General features: G+C 34.0%; 2 protein-coding genes across 2 annotated transcripts in view; one reads left to right on the forward strand and one right to left on the reverse strand.

The window, feature by feature from the left end:
* The window catches only part of LOC105340959 (uncharacterized), a 131,425-nt gene that overhangs the window by 69,963 nt on the left and 37,731 nt on the right, over positions 1–23,731 (reverse strand). The gene's annotated exons all lie outside the window — the stretch shown is intronic.
* LOC117680570 (uncharacterized) lies at positions 16,999–22,090 on the forward strand. The gene is made up of 9 exons (XM_066082740.1): positions 16,999–17,644; positions 18,113–18,284; positions 18,389–18,468; positions 18,594–18,802; positions 18,934–19,204; positions 19,300–19,522; positions 20,001–20,175; positions 20,282–20,413; positions 20,550–22,090. Exons 2-7 carry the CDS (start codon positions 18,115–18,117, stop codon positions 20,059–20,061), a joined length of 1,014 nt encoding a protein of 337 aa, XP_065938812.1. The 5' UTR covers positions 16,999–17,644; positions 18,113–18,114; the 3' UTR covers positions 20,062–20,175; positions 20,282–20,413; positions 20,550–22,090.

A 23,731-nucleotide genomic window follows, 5' to 3' on the forward strand; every position in this document is an offset into this window, starting at 1 on the left:
AAATCATAAAAATTTAGCAAAATATGAAGGGGTCAAAATCTCATAAAAATCAGTATGTAGAGAATTTTACAGGTTTTGACTAATAATTTTCTTCAGAAATTGGTGATTGGCCTTATAAAGAGTGAATTAAAGGTATTTGTGCTGAATGGGAACTGAAGAAATTCTAGTTACAGAGTTCCGAAGACATGTATCCCTTGGCTACAATGAATTGTATAAAAAAAACTGTCCCCTGCCACCTTAATATAACCATGAACATATTTTCCAAATCTAACAAGTTAAATTCAATTTGTCTGTGCATTTTATAATTTTCTACTTGAATTCAAATTTAATACATAAAGCAACGTTTATAGCACTCATTGGTGCCTTGTTTATAATTCTTACAATGACAACCTAATTCATAATATATCAAAACTTTAGATGCATTGAGACCGTAAACTTCTCAGACATGCATATGTTGACCTCTGACTTCCAAGTAGTTGTAGTAAACATGGCAACCTTAATCAATATATGGAAGGTTTGTTCCTTCTCAGTAACGTTTTGATCGACAAAACGATATCATTGACTTTTAATAGATAATGAAGGAAAGATTCAAGATATAACCCTAAAACATTCTACCGGCTATGAACGTAGAAATCAACGAAGAAGAATTTACATAATCAGCTATAAACGGGCTTTGTATTGTTTTTCATTGCTCGCTATCTTTATACAAACATGAAACAGAAAAGAAATCACGTCCTGTTTAATTGATGCTGGTAAGGCACTTAAAAATGCTAACACTTCTTCTCAGTGGTAGATTGTTTTTTCGTATGGACTATTTGTTAGGAGAACATCTAGTCTAATGTGTTAGACATGTCTGTAATATCAATAGCCTACAGCGTTGATGTAGTCAATCACAGTTTATAATATATTTAGCTCAATTACATTTTTATTCAATATATTCATGTACATATAATCAGTATGTAAAGAAGTAACAAATTATACAGCGTTTCATTAATAAAATATATCAAAATATAAACACTTAGTTTGATGACATGTAGTGCTTAACGTTTTTATTAACAAACAATATATACATGTTAGTTTACATACAGTGCATAAAACAGATAAAATCTATATGAAGATAGAGGCAGTTACGTCGTACATGTACATACGTTTCAAGTTTGTTCTAAGATACATTAAGATGCAAAATAATTTGTCTACACGCAAACATATTACATGTATAAAAGAAATCTAATCCATTCACATACATTATCTCACTATTGTCACTTGAGAACTTTACTGAAATGATATGTATTGTAGTGAACAGTTTGGAGACTAATGAAATATCGTTGGTTTAGTTTGTACAAAAAGGAATATTTTTAATAACATTATTTGTAGATAAATTAACAACTATTTGAAATATTATGAACAAAGTTTGTTTACATGTAATATTGCAATTTCTTCACTTTACCAGTGTAGCACTCAGCCATAAAGAGGTTGTCTTTTGTATCAACACATAATCCCCATGGAGTATGCAACTGACAGTTGTGGATATTTCGGAGGAAATGTCCGTTTTCATCCAGGATGTGGATTTATTCGTTATCATAGCTACTGTCTGCTGCCAGAATCCGACTATAGCTGTCTGTAGTGACTAAATAATCCCTTGGTAGTTGAGGGAAGTCCGATGTAAGTAAACCGGAATATGCCGGCCTGATTGACTACATGTACCACTTTTGCCCGGGCGTAAAAGTCAGACACAGAGATAGCAAAGTTCCTGTTCTCGCTGATGTATTTAGTGTTCAATAAAGATGTTGTCCTTTATCATCGTACTTTATACTGTGTTTTTCTGTGGAGCCAGAGTAACGCACAAATTTTGATTGTTTATTATCATTACTGACCATGACAACCAAGAGGTCATCAGAGGCGGTATTATAGACACCGAGAGGTCTCCATCCTTTTAGTCTGATTAATGGCATTATCTTTTTCTTCTCCACAATGTTCACTGTTTTGTCATGGTAATTGGCATAAGCTAGATCCCTACTCCTTGTCATTGCCATGGCCCATTGTTCCCTGACTTGGTTTTGATTGTCTGCACTAACTCACCTTGCAGGTTGTAGTTCTCCATACTCAGTGTTTATATCTGTGATGATCGGTGGTACATTAATGAGCGGTCCCTCTACTGAGGTAAACTCAACATCTGGAGAATCTATGGTGCAGCCATGTTCTTCTGTTTTGATAGATAACGCTGACAGAGAACCAAGCTGTTGATGAAGCTGTTTTTTGTTGATTTTCTGAGGGGTAAAACGAGGTGAAAAAATTGACAAGTTTGGAGGCAATCCTCTGAATTCAGCTTTCCTTGATTTGTACGCAGAGACACGGTTGACATCACTGGAGTCCAGTAACAGCTTCAGATCAGCATTGCACTGTGTAATTTCAGAAATAGTGCGTGCAATTTCACCTTCCTGTTTAATTATGAGGGCCAGCTGTTTGGAATCCATTTCACTAAGATTAGATTTCAGTTTCAGTATCAAGATGTCTATTTCTCTGTGCAACTCCTCTCCTTGTTTGTCCATAGCTGCTGTCAATTTCTGTGAGTTTTCAGTTAGATCAGATTTCTGAGATATGTTAATTGGATGCAATATGGATGAAATATGTTTTTTTCTAATTCTTGTAAATCCTTGAGGATGGCGTCTTTTTTGCTGTCAATGTTTTTCATTATTTCAATCAAGTCATGACCTAGGTGTTTTCCAGAAGATGCACATGTTGCACAAAGATGAATGTCACAGTGTTTACAGTAAAGAACACTTATGTTTGAGGAATGTTTTGGACATTTAGGAGTAAATCCTCCCTTTTCAAGTGGCATCACTTTGTGTTCTTTGGATTGATCAGAGATATGGTCCTTCTCACAGGCTTTACACAGATATTTGTTACAAATGTCACAGTACATAGGGGGCCCGGGGTCTCACAGAGACGACACCGTAACACATCCTGGGCCCAGCGCTTGTCCATGATCAGATACTTTTATTCATGTTCTGAAAAAATAAAACAAAAATGGACGACGGAGCCCTCTGAGGGTTTTTTTTCAGCTCAGGTGAATCAAAGATTAGACTTCATCAAATGCACAATTCTCCAATTATGTGCTTCATTTTTTATTCCTTATTTTCAAAGACAACTTTTATCCTTATTTTGTAATTACATTTCTCTCTCTCTCTCTCTCTCTCTCTCTCTCTCTCTCTCTCTCTCTCTCTCTCTCTCTCTCTCTTTGGCAGTGGCTTTGGGGGAGGGGAACAAGGTATAATTTTGTGTGCCAGGGGCGGTGCAAGACTTATTTTCGATAGTTAACAATTTTAAACAACCACTTGTATATAATAAAAAACTTGACCTATAGGGCCAGTACTGGTTTCTGTCTTTACAAATAGCTTATTGATTTCTGTTCCACTTCCTGATTTAGGCCATACACAGTAAACTCTAAGGTTCTTTTTTTCATAATATAGAGTGATTGAAATAAAAAAAATGACAGTCGTTTGAAAAAAAATTGACAGTCGTTGTCCGAGCAGTATGAGTTCTGAACGCTTTTTCTTTTACATTATTGTCTTTAAATTTCATTTTCTGTTTACTTTATATTATAGGATACATGTACTTTATATCCCTTTATTTACAACCAGGGACATATTTGCAACTATTGAATGTCTGGAGTGACGCGATTTCAAAGGTCGTTTAATGCATCAATTTCTAACCGGGTTTTCCAAAGGAAAAATCTGGTAATTGAGATTGTGAAAATGGCGGGCGGCTACCAAAAGGGTATCCTCATTGTACAGATAACTCTTTCTACAGTTTTCAAGAGAGGAATTTGTTCTTTTGCAAATCAATTGAACATATATCAGAGGTACACATATTGCTAGGACTTTGATATCTGATAATTTATGAGAATAATACCAGCTGTTGAACTTAGTTTTTTGGTTTTTTTTGGGTTTTTTTTTAAAATTTGCTGTTTATGGACGCTATGTTAGCGATAAAATCCGAGGCATTCCGAGTGCGATTTCCGACAAAATGGCAGGCAAATTCAAAAGTGTAGTTTGTTCAAAAAGGTTTGTAATATATAAAAATGTGTTTTCCGCCGCATATTATATTTAACAGACTGAAAATCGCTGCGAAGCTGATCCGCTTCGCTGCTGCTACATTGCAAGTATATGGGACGAATTCTTACTGTGACCTGAGCGTAGCCTGGTCACAGTAAGATCATTCTTTCTAAAATAAGATATACATCTTAAAAGATTGTCATGTTTTAACATAAATCAAAGTTGGATATGATATGAAAAACGACAAGCACTTACGTATTTTGAGAATATTATCCGAACACTTATAATTCCGCTCAAAATTTTACAGGAACTAAAAAAATTCGCTGAAGTCTCGTGAACTTTTATTCGATCACCTCTGAATTTATTTACATACTTAGCAACGATAAAGAAAACATTCCGAACACATTCTCAGTGGTGATGTGTCGGTTTTTAGCTTACCTGAGCTGAAAGACTCTTGTTCAATGTTGGTCTTGCATTTAGGGAATAAATAATCCAGCGTTTCAATGATTTCTTCAACACCTTCTTTTGAAAGATTTAACTTATGTTTTATTTTATTTTGCGTTCTGATGTACATTAACAGTAATTTAATTTATTTAACTTACTTTTGACAATCAATTTCTTAATTTGTCAAAGGAAAAATGTAAATAAAAACATTTATGAAATAAATTTACGTGATCAGTCAAAGAATGGTCATGCATCGCGATATGTAAAGGAAAAAATTGTTATAGACTTCCTCCAAGGGGAATCAAATATTTTTTTGAAAAAAGTTCACTCTTCATACAAAAACCCCCATCAAATTCTATATATTATTGATATTGCAAAAATTCCCAGTTATAAAAATATTTTCTACAAATTGTAGAATGAAAACAAAATATTATAATATCCAAACGTAATGCTATTCCTTAAACAATAAAATGCTTTCGTTGGTGATTCATACGGGATGTGAATGTAGCGACATTGCGGAATAAAAACCTATGATCGTTTTAAAAATCAAGTGGTCCAGGGGCCACATCGCTCACCTGAGCAATAATTGCCTTAATTCTGATCAAATTAGCATTACGGTATCAAAATATCTTGACAACTAAAGACAGTAGATCTTGCTAAAAATAATTGAAAATCTGCCAATTTTTATCCTTTTTTTTTTTGGTAAACATCAAGCCCCTTTTGTTGTTCTCTATTTCTATATAAACCCCCCCCCCCCATTTCGTGGCCCCACTTTTTTCTAGGGAATCATGGTTTCATTAAACTTAAATCTGCATAACCTGTGCTTACACACTTAGTACTGAGTTTTAGACCGAAAACTTTCCCAGAATATTTTTAAAGATTTTTTCTATATATTCCTATGTAAAAATTCAAACCGCCATCACGGCCACGCCCTATCACTAGGGACTGTGATTTTGCAAACTTTGAATTAACACAAATCTTTTCTGGCCAAATAGTCTTTAAAAAGAAGATTTTTATAGATTTTCTCTATAATATCATATATATTAAAATTCATCCCCAATTGTGGCCTCACCATACCCCTGGACAACTCTTAAAACAAACTTGAATCTATACGATCTGGAGATGCTTAGACTCAAATTTGGGCTTTCCTGACCTAATAGTTTTGAGAAGAAGATTTTCAAAGGTTTTCTCTATAAATAAAATTAATCCCCCATTGTGACCCCGCCCTACCCCCAGGGACCATGCTTTGAACAAACTATTTGAATTTACACTATCTGAGGATGGTTACACGCCAATTTGAGCTTTCTTTGCCAAAAAGTTTTAAAAAAATTTTTAAAAAAGATTTTATCTATATATTCCTGTATAAAAATGTATCCCCTAATTGTGGCCCCACCCTACCCCTGGGGACCATGATTTGAACAAACATGTATCTACACTATCTGAGGATGCTTCCACTCAAATTTGAGCTTTCCTGGCCCAATAGTTTTTGAGAAGAAGATTTTTAAAGATTTTCTGTATATATAACTATGTAAAACTTGATCCCCAAATTGTAGCCCCCTACCCCCGGAAGCCATGATTTGAACAAACTTGAATCTACACTATCTGATGATGCTTCTACCTGAGTTAGCTACCATCTTAATTTAAGCTTTCCTGGCTTTATACTTTTTGAGAAGAAGATTTTTAAAGATTTTCTCTATATATTCCTATGTAAAACTTGATCCCCAAATTGTGGCCCCACCCTACCCACAGGGCCCATGATTTGAACAAACTTGAATCTACACTATCTGAGGATACTACCATTTTAATTTGAGCTTTTCTGGCTTAATAGTTTTTGAGAAGAAGATTTTTAAAGATTTTCTCTAGTTATTCCTTTGTTAATCTTGATCCCCCTATTGTGGCCATACCCTACCCACAGGGACCATGATTTGAATACATTTAAATCTACACTACCTGACAATGCTACCATTTTAATTTGAGCTTTCCTGGCCTTATTGATTTTGAAAAGAAGATTTTTAAAGATTTTCTCTATATATTCCTTTGTAAAAATCCATTCCCCATTGTGGCCCCACCCTCCCACAGGGACCATGATTTGAACAAACTTAAATCTACACTATATGAGGATGCTACCAATTTAATTTGAGCTTTTCTGGCCTAAAAGGTTTTGAGAAGAAGATTTTTAAAGATTTTCTCTAGTTATTCCTGTGTAAAGCTTGATCCCCCTATTGTGGCCATACCCTACCCACAGGGGCCACAATTTGAACACACCTAAATCTACACTATCTGAGGATGCTTCCATTTTAATTTGAGCTTTTCTGGCTAAATAGTTTTTTAGAAGAAGATTTTTAAAGATTTGCTCTATATATTCCTTTGTAAAACTTGATCCCCCTAATGTGGCCATACCCTACCCACAGGGACCATGATTTGTACAAACTTAAATCTACACTATCTGAGGATGCTTCCATTTTAATTTGAGCTTTCCTGGCAGAATAGTTTTTAAGAAGAAGATTTTTAATATTTCTATGTAAAATATTCCTATGTAAAAACCCATTCCCCATTGCTACCATTTTAATTCGAGCTTTTCTGGCTTGAAAGTTTTGGAGAAGAGAATTTTTAAAGATTTGTTCTATATATTCTTTTGTAAAACTTGATCCATCTCTTGAGGCCCCTCCCTATCCCCGAGGACCATGATTTGAACAAACTTGAATCTACACTACCTGAGGATGCCTCCACACAAGTTTAAGCTTTGCAGGCCGATTAGTTTTTGAGAAGAAGATTTTTGAAAAATACTAACAAATGTTCAATAATTCTCAATTACCTCCCCTTTAAAGAGGGCGTGGCCCTTCATTTGAACAAACTTGACTCTCTTCACCTAGTGGTGCTTTGTGCCAAATTTGGTTGAAATCTGCCCAGTGGTTCTTGAGAAGAAGATGAAAATGTGAAAAGTTTACAACAACGACGACAACGACAACGCGGACAACGGAAAAATTGTGATCAGAAAAGCTCACTTGAGCCTTTGGAGAATCAAATTGACCACTCTGGTGGTATCTTGTACCAGATTATGTCGGGATATATTGTTTTGTTGAACAGAAATCATTAATAAAAGACCAGAAGGGATGACAGTTTGCATGGGTTGAACCTGAGCATACAATGATGAAATGGCTTTCATGGAATATACATGACAGACAGCGACATTGTCTACTTAGATTCTTTGATTGACCGGTTTGTGGATGTAACTAATGAAGTATTTCCTGGCATGCAGGCTGCACTTGTCGTCTTAAAATTCATGCAAAGTCGTTAAAAACGTTTGTCAATACTGGTTTTGTCAAACTATCGAATTCAGATGCCAAAATGACAACTTTCGGAATAAACCAAGTTACTTTTAAAAAGAAGTGTTTCCTTTGCTTGGAGGAGGGATGGCAAGTCAGAAAAAAAGGAATACAATGGTCTAACACGTGTAGTTATTCCTTTTTACCCAGTGAATGTCTTATATTTGTCTAAAATAGTTGACATGGTTTGCATTTTTCTGTTTTAATATACGTTTTTGTACAACTCTTTATTTCATTGAAGAGTCTTGTCGAGACCGATCAAAGAGAGAAATCTCCTACTTCATACAGATCAGTAAAAGTTTAATCAAAACTGATTTGATTTTGTGTTGTTGAAATAATCAAAGTACTGAATTACTGAAAGCCGGGTTCTTTTGGTGTGTCTTTATGCATATTACGTAATAAAGACTGAAAATAAATCTCTCTCTCTCTCACTCTCTCTCTCTCCCTCCCATGATTTTAATGTCAGAAAAGCGTCAGAGAGAAACCAAATTTTGTAAGCGGCTATAAACAAAAATATGTCTGTCTAGTTGAAAAAAGTTCAACAGTTGATGCCTTGAATTTTGCAACAGGCGTTATATATTCAATCCCCATTTCTTCAACGCGAAGCAAAGTAGTTCATGGAAATTCATGCGCATTGTATGTGTCCAAAACGCATAGTATTGTTTTTAAAACACGTTATTAATAAGAAAACTAAAAAATGATAGAAAATGCTCTCGAAATTTAAAAAAAAAAACAACAAAATGCCAACACTTTTGACAAAACGAGGCTCTTTGTGTAACTATTTGGTATAGCGGAAACTTTTACTTTGACGCTGTCTGGTTTTTTGTTTACTTTTGAAGTTGTGCTATTTATAGTAACATTGGCGATCTGCCTGCCTACAGACAGGACTCTGCTTTCAGCAGAGCCCGGCTAAAAAATAATATACAAAAAATAATTTAAATTTCAGCAGGTTGTAGATAGTAGTAACCCCCCTCCCCTCATCTCCTGCATTACGATAATCAGGTTTAACTGCGATTTTTTCAGGTTGTGGTCCTTCCACTTTGAAAAAGAATGCAACAACGTGCCCGAGAATACAAAAATATTTAACATTTCTAATTTTCTATCAGAATTCTGTTTACTAGCAAACATTAACTTTTGTAGCATTTTAAACATTTCAGTACTTCTGACATATAAATACTGACTATTGTTTGCACCAAGTTCGTATTTAAAACCTCAATGCCGATCATTAAAAATCATCGTAATTCAAATGCTCGTTGCAATTACCCTCCAAACATTACAAATTTATATCACAATATTCGAATCTTTGCAGAAATAAGGATGTCCGTTAAGTTTAAGTTGCCTCTGCATTTTTTCATACGCCAATCTAGTGGGGGCGGGGTCGGGAAGGAATCCCCTGGGTAAATAAAATTTCTTTAATTTACATAGTAAATTTACCTCCACCTCGGCAACTAAATATACACCCCCCCACCCACCCCCCCCCCCCCCACCGAAAAAAATTCTATATCCGCGCACGCTTTTAACATTGAAATCAAGAGTAATTGCGCTTTCTTATTTTTACTCCTGACCTCATCCATTTAATCTTCACAATGTTTACCAACCTCGATGACCAAAGCCTTAAAAGACATTGAGCACTTATTGACATAACCTATTTACCTATATTAACCGTTTGAACTTGAAATCTACCGGGGTCATGCTAAAAGTATACAGGGTTTGATGACTTCACATCATCTACACACCTACCCACAATATAAGAAGATTGCACACTTGGTCGCTGGGACATAGTCTTTGATAAAGAAAACAAGTCATTACATCTCGATGCAACTATCACCATTGTTTCAATTTGTGAAGAGATTTAATTGCTACAAACTTTAAAATTTCACCAGATCATGAAAGCATTCAGAGATTTTCATACTTGCCAACCTCCAACATGTAAAAATCTGGTCATCATCAGATTTTCAAAGTAAAAAATCAGGTCATTGAAACACCATTCACGATATATTTACCATGTATTTTATAGGTATACACAATAGAAATATGTGTTAAAACTTATGTGTAATACTTTACTGCAAAAAAGCATTTTAACTAACAGTTGCTGATTTTGAATTTTGTAAAGTGATCTGACACAGAAAATGGTAGGTGTGTTTAGCTAAAAAAAAAGCAAAAAGAGTTTCTGCAACATTAACCTTGCTTTTGAACTCTGTAAATGATGGCATGAAAGTTATAAGTGACCTGGAAGACCTTTGTGTATTAAAAAGTATTTTTTACATGACTTAGCATTTGTAATGTTCAGTCAGATCATTTTGGGCACAAAATCAGATATTCGAATTTGCGTTACATAGAACACAAGAAGCCTCGTTTTGTACTCATTTTCAGAGATATGTTGATAGGTACAAAAATATCGTTTTCGTTTTGTTCGTTTTGATTCCGCTGGCCCAAATAAAGACATTTTCTTATTGGAAGCCATCATGCTTATTGATTTAAACCTTCGGTTTGTCAAAACAACTCACGATGATAATAAACATTTACTGTGTCAGTTATAGCCATTGGTATTGTTAACGTAAAACCATGTTCAGCTTGGGTTCATAATTGGAAGTCAAACTCGCAACGTAATTTACGAACCTAATCCGGAAAATCGGGAGATTTTCTGGTTGTTCGACAAAAATCGGGTGGAAAGCATGACCCGCCGGGTCATTAGAAATAATCGGGTGAAGGGTCGCGGATCAAAAAATCGAGTGTGACCCGACGAAATCGGGACAGTTTGCAAGTATGGATTTTGCCCCATCCAATTTATTATTAAAAGTTGCAGCTTTAAGGCCGGCAAAAATAAAATTAAAACAAGATCACATAATTGTATACAAAATCATTTATTATACACAATGATATACTCATCCCACTGAATAACATCATTCATATACAATGTTCATTAAACAGAATGTTTTCTGATTGTATTCCTCTAATGCACAAACATATATAATAGTTTGTTTGGAAAGTAAGATATATATAAGCTGTTAATTTTTTTACCTTTAAAATCAATGCAAAAAAAACAATGAGTTTATTGTACAAACAAAACAATAATATTGTTCATATGTAATTCTAGATAAATATAATTAATTATTAACATAAACTTATTATATTATACAGGTAATTCACTGTTACACACAAACAAGTATATAATATGGAGCGAGTTTGTCAACATGTAATACATATAAACAATGTTACACTGCTGTGTAATGTTCTACACATATTGTAGTTTCTTCACTTTACCTGTGAGGTGTTCAGTCACAAAGAGGTTGTCTCTTGTGTCCACACATAAACCCCATGGATCTTCTAAATGACGTTTGTCAATGTAGCGGAGGAACTGTCCGTCCTGATCCAGGATGTGGATACGCTGGTTGATGACGTCTGCTGTCAGGATCCGACCCTGGCTGTCTGTTGTGATGCCGACTGGACTAAATGATCCCTTGGTAGTAGAGGGAGGACCAGTGTAAGTAAATCGGAGTTTCCCGGCCTGATTGACCAGCACTACTGCACGGGCGACATTGTCTGACACACAGATATCTAGGTTCCTGTTCTCACTGATGTATTTAATGTCACCAGATGAATAGAGAGATTTTCCATTGTCATCGTACTGAATACGCTGTTTCTCTGTGGAGCCAGAGTAACACACAACTTTTGCTTGTTTATTATCATCACTGTCTATGACAACCAGGAGGTCACCAGAGGAGGTACTACAGACACCGAGAGGTTTCCACCCCCGTAGTCTAATCACTTTCTTTATCTTTTTATTCTTCACTATGTTCACAGTTCTATCATCGTAATCAATATAAACTAGATCCCCACTCCTTGTCACTGCTATGTCCTGTGGTTCGTTTTCTGACTTGGTTTGGACTGACACTAATTCCCACTGATGAGGTTGTACAGTCTAAGGATTTTGTCATTACCACGCATCCATATCTCATCATCACTCAGACAGGACACACTGAATAATGGATCACACCCGGTCTTTATCTGTGTGATGATCCGTGGTGTATCAATGAGCGGTCTGTCCGGGAGAGAGGACTCAGCACCGGGAGATTCCATGGTGTAGCCATGTTCTTCTGTTTTGGTAGATGATGCTGACAGAGAACCAAACTGTTGATAAAGCTGTTCTTTGATGATCTTCTGAGGGGAAAATCTTGGTAAGGACACTGTGAGTTTAAGAGGCAATCTTCTGAATTCATCATTCCTGGATTTGTAGGCATAGACACGGCTGACATCATTGGTGTCCAGTAACGTCTTCAGTTTGGCAATGGTCTGTGTGATTTCAGAAATGGTGTGTTTAATTTCATCTTCCTGTTTGTCTAAGACAGCCAGGTGTTTGGTGTCCATTTCCTCCACGTTAGATTTCATGTTTCTGATAATGGTGTTTATTTCTTTGTGCAAGTCTTCTCCATGTTTGTCGATTTCTGTTGTTAATTTCTGGGAGGTTTTATTCAGAGCAGATTTCTGGATTGGGACAATGGATGCAATCTCCTGATATTTGGGATTAATGGATTTCTCTAGTTCTTGTAAATCTTTTTGAATGATTTGTTTCTTGTTGTCAATGTTTTTAGTTATTTCAATAAATATATGGCCGCGGTGTTCTTTAGAGGAAGCACATGTTGTACAAATAGGAATGTCACATTGTTTACAGTAAAGTACACTTATGTTTGAGGAATGTTTTGGACATTTAGGAGTAGATCCTATCTTTTCAAGTGGCATCACTTTGTGTTCTTTGGATAGATCAGAGAGATCTTCCCCCACACAGGCCTTACACAGATGTATGTGACAAATTTCACAGTACATAGGGGGGCCCGCGGTCCCACAGAGATGACACCGTAACACATCCTGAGCCCAACGCTGATCCATGGTCAGACACCGTATCTACATTTCATTAAGTCTTGAATCTGGAAAAGAGAACAATATCTGTTGAATTTGTTTTTATCTAGATCAGTGGTATCAGGCAAGGATCCTTACTAAAACATATTACGTGAAATGTTAACTATGACATCACACAAAACAACAAGTTGTCAAAAATGCTAATAAATAAAGTAATAACTAATTTCTACGGGTTCAAAAACATTAAAATACATTCAAATTTATCGATGCGTGCAACTTTGTAGTCACATATGTCCAACAACGATAAATATAAACAACTGATTGATCGGGGTGCACTTGCCGAAATGATGTTATACTGTAAATTTTGACGCATATTTTGTGTAGAGAGAGGCGGATCAATCAAATTTTGAACATGGAAAATGCATTTTATAAATGGACAGAAGATAATCTTAAAACAATTATCATACCATTTAATCCCATCTATTATGCTTGTTTTGATTCGGCATGTGATTATTTTTTCGAGCTTGTATTATTTCTTTTCTGGAGTGTTTACTGTACAAGTTCGATGTGTTTGACATCGAGAAGCCTTAGGCTATCTTAATCCACTTTTTACAAAGACATACATGTACACTAAATAGATCATAACGATCTTTTAGATATAAATTTAAGGAACGTTGATTTCATTAAAAAGTGCTGCTGCTTCGATGAAATAAATAGAATGAATAAATGATAACGTAAAAGTTAAAAATTTAGCGAAGGTCATATAATTTCTAACCGGAGCTTATTTCTTTGATATTTATTATAATAAAAAAGAACCCTATATAAAGCAGCAGCACTTTTCAGAATCTACCAGAAAAGTAACATTTTGATCATCATTAAAAGGTTTGATTCAAATAAGGGCATGCCCTTGTAATAATGAAATTTTTTAATGACCTCCTATGGGAGAATTATCAACACATGTCACGTGACTCTCAATTCAGGGAACCACACTTAGTGTCATACAAAGTAGCATTTACTGTTTCATTTATAGTACATTAACATCATGAAAAAATAATTTTACATAAATATTTTGTTATAACAAATGCATCGTTTTATCAATGTTTAAATCCGCTGATATTTTCATTGTAATTCTTAACAGTGCTGCGTATTTGCTGACAAGGTCGTTGTATCGACCATAGAACTTACGAAAAGAATACTTCAAAGTCGACTGTTGATTGTCTTATTTTAAAGATTTGTTTGTCCGTAGCTTGTCTTGCCTTAGAAAGTGTTCATACGAAGAGCATGCCCTTGCGTATTTAATTAACTGAGAGACAAAAATCAATGTTTTTAATACATGCAAATGAACGTTATCCGGCTAGCTTTTGTTTCAAATAACATAATTTATGCACTCTTCTATTTAAATTTCAATTAATATAACATATTGAATAATATATCGCAATCATAAGTAAAAATGTTCAACAAACCTCCACAATCCAATACGGTGATTACTTTGCTTTTTGATTCTGGAGTTCCTGACGTGCGATATCACGGGAATAACTTCTACACTTCGCCTCATTCCCTCTCAATTTCCGAAATGCAAAAGGCTTAATTGGTTCCTGTTGTAGTTTCTCTTATTATAGCATTATTAATATTCTAAAATTTCAAAAAAAATGTAAGAAATTTAGTTTTTTTTTAAATTACCCTTTATAATTAAGTTTGTGAAATGAGACACGTGTGTTTAAAATCATACTAAAGAAAAATATTCATAAAGTTTATGAATATCTTGCCTTATGAAACAACACCCAAACTTACTCTTGTACCGAAATGTTGACTTTGTTTTTGTAATGAGTATCATGTGAAAAATATTTTACAATTCATGTTTTATAAAATTATATACCATATAATTCGCAGGTCACAATTTTCAATTCTCCATCTGCAGCATTAAGGTGACCAAATATATTGTGTTAAGCAAGTGTGACTGGTTTGTTTTTTTAAGCTGTTTGCCTGAAGCAAATGGTAGGACAGCTTCGGTCTTATAATACACTTATCGTTAAAACGGAGTGAACTACTTTGCGGTAAGTTCCTCATTATAGTCAGTGTAATTCTTACAATGAGATATTGTGTTCCTGACTTGCTACTTTTTATTAAGACCTATCTTTAACTCTTTGATAACGAATAATTTCATTTTGTTTCTTATGATCAGTATTTTTAATCTTTAAACTAGTTTTGTCGAGACTGGAAAATGGTAAAATTCACTGTTCACTCGCGTTACCGCTATTACTCGCCCAATTAAAGAATCGTTTTTTCTTTATTTCGGAAAGGAATAAATATGCTTTAAGCTACCTGTCTGAACCTAGATCTATTAGACACTCCGTCACAAGATTGCGACTTGATTGATTTGTTAAAGTACTGCAAACGATAGCATTCTCTAGCCAACTAACTTAAAGATATTTTTTGATAATTTTCTAATTAGTTTTTTTTCTTAATGTAAACATTAATGTATATTTTCATTAAATATAAATTATTTGTTCAAACAAAGAGAGATAACTATGTAGTTTAGGTTAAAGGAGCTCATTTCATAATAGAAACTACATAATAGAAACTAACGGGAAAAGTATTTTTTTTAAAATAAAACATCTTTCCCCCCCATGAAACAAACATTCCTTTTGAGGGGTTTAATATTGTTTGTAGCAGGGGGGGGGGGGGGCATATGTCTACAGAACAAAATACATTTAAAAAAAACAAAACATTTTGCTTTGTATCGTTTCAAAATATAATTAACAAATATGAATTGAAATAAAAAATTAAACGTAAACATGTGATCTTAGGTTTTAATGCATATATCGGCCGCTAAATTATGTCCTCACTCGTAAAGATCGATTTTTATGAAAAAATCCCCGCATTAGCAGAACTTTTGGTTTAAACTTAATAATTTGAATCCAAAATTCATATTGATATAGATTGATAAGGATTTGATTATACTTTTTAGCAGAAAACTAAGTGTTTTAAAAATTTGGCAGAAATACCGAAATATTTGGATGTAAAATGTAGGCGGGAAACGGGCGTCAGCGTGGGCAGTTCTTGTTTATATCACTCGATTTGGCTGTAAATCGTCAAAGCTCAGTGAATAAAGTATCGGGCTTGTGAATAGCAGAACCACAACTTCAACTTCACCTGGGCTTTTTGAAAGGTGGCAGCATCTTTATCAATTTTTTTAAAAATCGTTTTGCCGATATTAAGGCATAATTTTGGTATTAGTAAATGTTAAACTTGACGACCTATGATTTTTTAAATTTGTTTTCTTTCCTTTTTTTTAAAAGAGGGTAATGAGGAAATGCATTATCAAAAAACCCAATAGTTTTTGATTTTCAAAAACGGATAATAATACTTCATAAAATAAAGAGTAAATAAGATTTCAAATACATTTATTGAACTCCTGTGGTATTTCACACATATTTTATATAAATACATGTAACAAGTCAAGTTATTTGATAATCGGCATGTAGTGTTTCCATGAAAATGAATTCAATCTTGTTCTAATCTTGTGACACTATTTGCTCATTTACCTAAAATATTAGACTAAGATAACTGTTCACTCCAAAGTTTGTATAAGGAGGTGGTTTATTAATGATCAAACCTTGTATTTTTTTCATTCCATTGGTTATGGTGTTAAGTAGTCTTTTGATACTACACCTAGATCATTTCGTTGACCTATTCTATAAGCGAAGTAAAACCACATAAGAAGTGCATAAATCAGCTTGTCCATTATTAATAGAGCAGGAACCATGCAACTACACGGCAATGACACGTGACTCGGGATTCCAGGGCATGCACACAGTTCTAAGTTCTATGGAGCTGAGATTGTGAAGATGTGAAAGTACAGTAACATCTGGGTATCACCGACATTTGAACTTTGTATTATGTAATCTTTGCCAATTTAATTCACATTATTATTTTATTCAAAAATTGGGATCCCTTTCATTTTATCGTGCAGAATGGGAAAAGCTAAAAATGATACAATGTACAAATTTGAAGGTAATGAAGGTCAGAATCAACCCTTTTTCTATTATTCCTCAATACACTTATGCAATTAGACCTCTTTAAATGTTCTCCCCGAGAATTATCCAAATTTTCAAACTGATGTTTTCCTACTAATGGCTGTTTTTCAGGCTTAATTTTAATATTCTGAATATCATACAAAAGTAAAGGTATTTGAGCGTTTTAGATTTTCAGTCGTTACAGTATTTATCTTATCTGAACCGTTAAAATCTTCTTCTCAAACATATAGTGCTACAATTATCGAGAATACTATGCAAGCAACCTCAGTAATTTTAAGGTAGGTCCCTACTCAGACGCGTCATCAATTTAGTGGATATAATAAGCTTTAAAATCGAAGACGATAATTGTTCGGATTTACCGTTTTTGGTTCTAATTTTTCATTGCGCTCGCCATTTCCGATTATGTACAATCGCAACGATGTTTGGCGCCCAGACATACAAGGGCAAATTTGTTAAAAGTTCATTGTTAAAGCAAATTGAAGGTTTAAAAAAGGAAGATGGAATCGCGCAACGAAAGAAAAAGAACAGTCTTCACCACCCCAGGACAAACGTATTATTCCGGTAACCGCTTGTGAACTAGACCACAGTTACGTGAGTGATGCCGATGGAGATAAAGTTCAGAGAGTTGTGAGAGAAGAGCAGACGGTGTCGGTCGAAGAAGAAAGTGCAAGAAATCAGTGGCGTGTGGGAAGACGTGTTGTCGAGCTTGGGACACTCGCCGATGGACTAAAGGGCTGCAAATTATGCGGACAGCCACTTCAATTGTCGAGTTGTGAGGGGGAGCAGAAATATGGCCTAGCACATGTGTTGCTCATCAGGTGCAATTTCAGTGACTGTGGGGTACTAAACGAAGTGCCAACAGGCAGTAAACACAAAGCAGGAAATGGTAGAACTGTGTGGGATGTCAATACAAAATTAGCAGTAGGTAATGTATATTTTGTAATTTTGTTTACATTTTTATTCACAGAACAGATAGGCCTATATAAATATCATGTTTTATACAGTATTAGTGTTTATTCTCTTAAAGATGTGGACAGGCATTAGTCTTCATGGATCCATTAATAAAAACATGTAAAAAAAATTTATCAAAATTAACAACATATATGTAAATTGGGGTGTTTGGTTTTTTTTATAAGAAGTCATAAATAAACAAATTAAAGTTATCAAATTTTATGAAAGGCCCTTCCCTTCACAACACCACAACCCTTACACCTAACCCACTACACACACGACTGATTCAATTTTTAATCTGCAAACTTTATTTCTAATTTGCATTATCACTGTTCATTGTAGATGCATCAAAGAAATTATACAAAGTCAAGGACTTAAAATTTGTCTTAGATACTTTTAAATTTTTGTTGTAATTTTAATATAAATAAATTCTAATTAATAGGTATGGTTAATGGAGGATATGGTGAAACCCATGTAAATACCCTCCTGGCTGCCTTGAATATACCATGTGTGTCACAGAAAACTCTAAAGAATAGAGAGAGGGAGGTTGGACAACAACTTGGAGAAATGGCGGAAGAAACATGCCAAAAAAGTCTGCAAGAGGAAATAAGATTGTAATATATTATTTATTTTTTTTAACCAAAAAAATGTATACTTTCATTTAGTTTATTCAGAACTTGAAATTTTAAAATTCAAATTCAAAATACTATTAATTTAGGAGTGAAGGGAGTCTATCAGCCTGCTTTGATGGTGCTTGGCAAAAACGGGGTACTGGACGAGCCTATAATAGTCTTACTGGTGAGTTCTGCATCATGCATGAAGATATATGAATATAATTTATGGTATATAAATACAATAATGTTTATCTTGTTCAAAGTGTTCTTCTGAGTGATGTACATTGCTTATGTTTGATTCATATGTAGGACATGCATCTCTGTTTGGAGAAAAATCAAAGAAAATCATAAGTTTCTCTGTAAAAGGGAAAAAATGCAGGATATGTGCTGCTGCCAAATCCAAAGGTAATCCTCCCCGTGTACATCAGTGCTGTAAAAATTGGACCAGATCAGCGAAGGCAATGGAGCCAGCCATGGCATGTGAGATGCTCGAGAAGGTAGAGATGTCAGGGGGAAAGGTAATTGCAAAATATTTCTATCAATTTTTTAAAAGCAGACATAAAATAAACATAATGAAAACAGAGAATTTTATTTTTCAGTTTTATAAACATTTTGCTTCATGTGTAGGGCTTATTGCATCTCTTTTTAGGTAGATACTTTGATAATGGACAATGACTCTACAACAATTGCCAGAGTAAAGGCTCAAGTCAATCCAAACATATCCAAACGTTCTGATAGTAATCACACTAAGAAGGGATTCACTGGTGCTTTGGTGGAGCTAAGTAGTGCTCACAAAGTTTTGAGAAATGTCAAAGTCAGGGGGCACATGGAACGATGCTTCATGTATTGCATTCAGCAGAATAAGGACAACCCTTCTCAGCTTGAGACTGATCTTAGAAATATTGTTCCACACTTATATGGTTAGAGAATTTTACTACAAATGTAACTTTTATACACTGATTAATTTCTCTCATTAGAATTCTTAACAATTCTACAATATATGTATTTTTTATAGGAGAGCATCAGTCTTGTGGTCAATGGTGCAAGAGTCAAAAGACAGGTTACAAACCCAAACACCTGCCATATGGTAAACCTTTGTCCTGTACTGTTCTCCGTACTGCTTTAGAGGACCTGTTTGAGAAGTATTCAAAGAAAGCCAGTGAACTCTCACACATAGGATCCACACAGAAAAATGAGAATTTCAACTTAATGGTCTCCAGTAAAGCACCAAAGCGGTTGTAAGTAAACTTTGTCAGTTTTTATTTACTTAGTGAACAAGTCTAACTATTAATATTCTTTAGATTTCTGAATATCCAATTTAAAAAGCTGACTTGAAAAGTTGCTTGGGTATGATGTACATGCAGTATCATAATTCATAATACAGATATTTCGGAGGCTCAGAGAGCTTGCACTCACGTGTTTCGGCAACTGTGTGCCAAAAGAATGATGGTTATAGTTATGTAACAGAGGTAGAAACATGTTTGTAGTTGAAGTTGAATTCTTTTTACTATTGCTACCTTTTTTGAACATTTACGTTGTTTTGTTATACATTTTTATTTGCATATTTATGTTGATATGTTTTTCCATATTTTCTTTACATTCCTGATAATTTCTTTTTTCAGTTTGACTAACATTGCTAATTTGATTAATACATGTATTTGCATTTATCAAAATAATGTGTGATGATTTGTAAATAAAAATACTTTCTTCAAACAGCTCAATAAGAAGTTGGCTCTCTCACCGGGACTCTTCACAACAAAGCACACAGTCAGATTAGCCAACAAGCTGAAACGGAAGCGCTTACAACAAAGCCAGCAATCCATGAAAAGAAGACGCTTGGAGCTTAAGGCAGAAAGACTTTCAAAAGATGCTTCTCAGTCAGTTTTAGAGGGTATGTTAAACATATAGTATTAATGCTTATTATTGGATAAGCTGTGAATATAATGAAAATGTTCACAATGCCATTTCTGAGTGATTATCCTCATATTATTTTACAGGTGATACATACAGGTCCAAAATAGGCATGGATGATGATGCTGCTGATTTGGAGGATATCACCATTGTACCATTAAAGCCATCACCTGAGAGCAGTTCTTTGATGTACTTTGACTTGGAAACAACAGGATTCCGTAGGTGTTATTAAACCCATTAAAATGACGTGAAGTGTTAGTTTGAAATTTCTACACTTAGTCTAACTTTTTATGTCTTTTACAATATTGGAACACTGAATTCACACAAAGTTCATTTCTTTCACTTTTATTTTAGAGCGAACCTCAGATATTGTGCAGATTGCTGCTGTTTGTGGGGAAAAGTCACTCAACATCTATTTGAAGCCAAACGGTAGAGTCAGTGAGTGTGCATCCAAGGTAACTGGACTGACATATGAGAATGGCATTCTGAAGCGGCTTGGGCAGCCTTTGGTGTCGGTTAGTGCTGATGAAGGACTAAAGCAGTTTATCATGTTCCTTGCATCATCCTCCAAACCATTTTTGATTGGACATAACATTCAAAACTTTGATGTTCCAATTTTGATACACAATTTACAAAAATATAATCTTGTAAATAGTTTTCAGAATGAGGTTTCCGGTTTTATTGACACAAACAAACTTTCAAAGAAAGTGTTTGAAAAGTCAAGTGTAGCCAATTTTAAGCAAGAAACACTAGTGAAAACCTTTATTGGCATAGATTATGATGCACACAATGCAATGTCTGACGTTACTAGTTTGAGGCTTCTTTATGAAAAAAAGTTAGCCATACATTGTGAAGATACTGATGTTTTTAGCTTAGCTTACTACAGTGATAAATCATCACTTGAACCACTTGTTCACAAGAAAGTTATTTCATCTGTTATATGCCAGAGACTTGTTTCATGTGCCCTCAGTTTGAATAAGTTGAAACTTATTCATACACGAGACCCCCATAATGGCATTCGCAATGTTTTTAGTGAGTCAGTATCAGACTCAAAGAGGGCACGTATTTCCAAGTCAAAAAATGTTATTGACAAAGTTGTAGATTTTTTGAATTCTTTGTAAATGTATATACATATACATATAATGTACATGTAAACAGGATATATGATCCTCAGTACTGGTATATCTACAGCTTGTAATTTTGAAGAACAGTACATTGTACTGTATAGACTGTACTGCATTATACATGTACAATGATCATGTTAGATAATATAATTATTTTTATGTCTTGTTTAATTGATAATTCTGAATTTGATATAAGCAGTCAAGTGTAAATAATGTCTACCAGTATATAAAGGTTTTGATCTTCAATGAGTCTTATAGTTGGAAATCGTGAATTTTTGTACTGAGATTTTAGTACTTTTGTGTTTATATATGCAGAGGAAAGGTGCTGTTTATCCAAAAAATTAATTTGTACTCAATACATGTAGTTTTGAAAGAAGACTTTTAGTGTTTATCAAAGCAAACAAATGAAATAAATGTGCTGTTTTCTGATATAATGTTAAATTGTGTTTGTGACAATTTTTTTAGCTGCATTCGATAAGGGGGTATATGTGTTCTAAAGGTCGTAAAAAAAAAGAAGCACGTCAAGTACTATATTTTTTTTGCTTTTTAGTTGCAGTAGACATAAATCTAATATTTTAAAGTTTAAAAAATGGTGTTTAAACATAAAATTTTTAAGATAAGTCAAAAAATGTGAAAATATGTAAAAATTTTGAAATAGCATTTTTGTAACATTTCATTATAAAATTTCATATTATTCAATCAACTGATGATAATAACACTTGTTATTACTTTCTTACATATTTAATGATAAATTAAAACATTTGAAACTTTGTTTTACTTTGATATTTCTTTAATATGGGCCAAATAATGATTTGGGTTGAAATCGTGTAATCGAAGAAGGGGGTATGCATCTTCTGGAGACTCTAGTGTTAAAAGTAAATAGTTAAGACATGTATTTTGGGGGCTTTTTTATTACATAAGGTATTATTCTACTTGATTAATGAAAAAAATCCTTAATTTAACCAAAAAAATCCTGAGTAGGGACCTACCTTATTTCTTAATTGTTAAGATCATCAACCCAAGACTAAAACTGGGGCCCAAAGAACAGCAACTTATTCGTTTTATATATCAGTTTCAATTAAATCATATGATAAATTGTCAACCACTTGTCTTGACTTGTCGAGAAAAAATTCACAATTGTTACAGATACAAAAATTAACCAATTAAACCTCTGTGAATATTTTCTGTGAAAATTACAACAAAAAAACATGCTATTCTATCTAACCGTGAAACAGTTTCCTCGCTATCTGCCCAATAGTCATCGAAACTATTCACCGGTGGCATTCTATTTCCCTCCTTTTTAAACTCGAAACACCTATGACATAATCCGATCGCTACATGCAATTCAAAGTCCGATAGCTCTAATTTGTTTACCATCAAGAAATTTTGCAACGAATACAAACAATTTTCTCATCGATCTAATAAAATACCTATTTTCCGACTATTCGGACGATTGCAAGTTTATTGTTCCCCTCGACAGCAACTGTTTCCTTTGGCTTCGCAACGTGAAATTGTTGCTGTCTTGGGGCCAATAAACTTGCTATCGTCCTCATGGCCAGTAAATAGGTTTATATTCTATACACTGCTATTGATCACATATACATCGTGAACTATATGTTTAACGTTGAAACAAACCGTTTTCAATAATAAGAACCATTTGACAAATCACAAAATGTTAAGATTAGTTCTGTAAAATGTATTGATGTATATACTTTAAAAATAAAATATACATAATTTACGTAAATTCAAGTACGGATGTCATGCGAAATACAGCTGAACTCAATGTTTAAAGAAAACTTGTATATTTCATTGCATATTAAGTAAAGTGTAATTTAGATGATGATATATCTGATCGAAAAATTGATTGTATCTATATACATGAAATACAATCTAAATAAGGAAAAGAATAGGATATTTTGTTCATAATATAAAATCGAATAACAATAAAAAAAAACTAGAACAGGAAATTAATTAGCTGTGTAGTTTTTCGAACTACGCTAATAATTTATTTCCTGTTTTTGTTTTTGTCTGATGTCGGCTTTGAGAACCTTATGCTCATACTATGTGTTATATTTTGACTTTTAAAGAGATTCCATGCTTTAAAATGTACATGAATTGATTCAATCTGTATGTAAACACATGGTATTCAGTTACTTTTCACTATATTCAGCATTAGTTTACACAATCAATGAATTTTTCTGAAGGTAAACAAAATATAGTAAAGTTATTAAGAGCTAATAGTCGGTCCCTGAACTTAAAAGAAATATTTCAAACAAGAAATATGTACTTTATACATGTAGTACCATCAAAATAGTGTTTTCGATCATCAAAAGGAAGATTATCAAATATATGTACCAATTTAAAGGACTGTTCACAATACCTTTTTCCCAAATAGTAACAATAACTCAGTTT

Source organism: Magallana gigas, chromosome 4, assembly GCF_963853765.1.
Source record: "Magallana gigas chromosome 4, xbMagGiga1.1, whole genome shotgun sequence".
Taxonomy (NCBI): domain Eukaryota; kingdom Metazoa; phylum Mollusca; class Bivalvia; order Ostreida; family Ostreidae; genus Magallana; species Magallana gigas.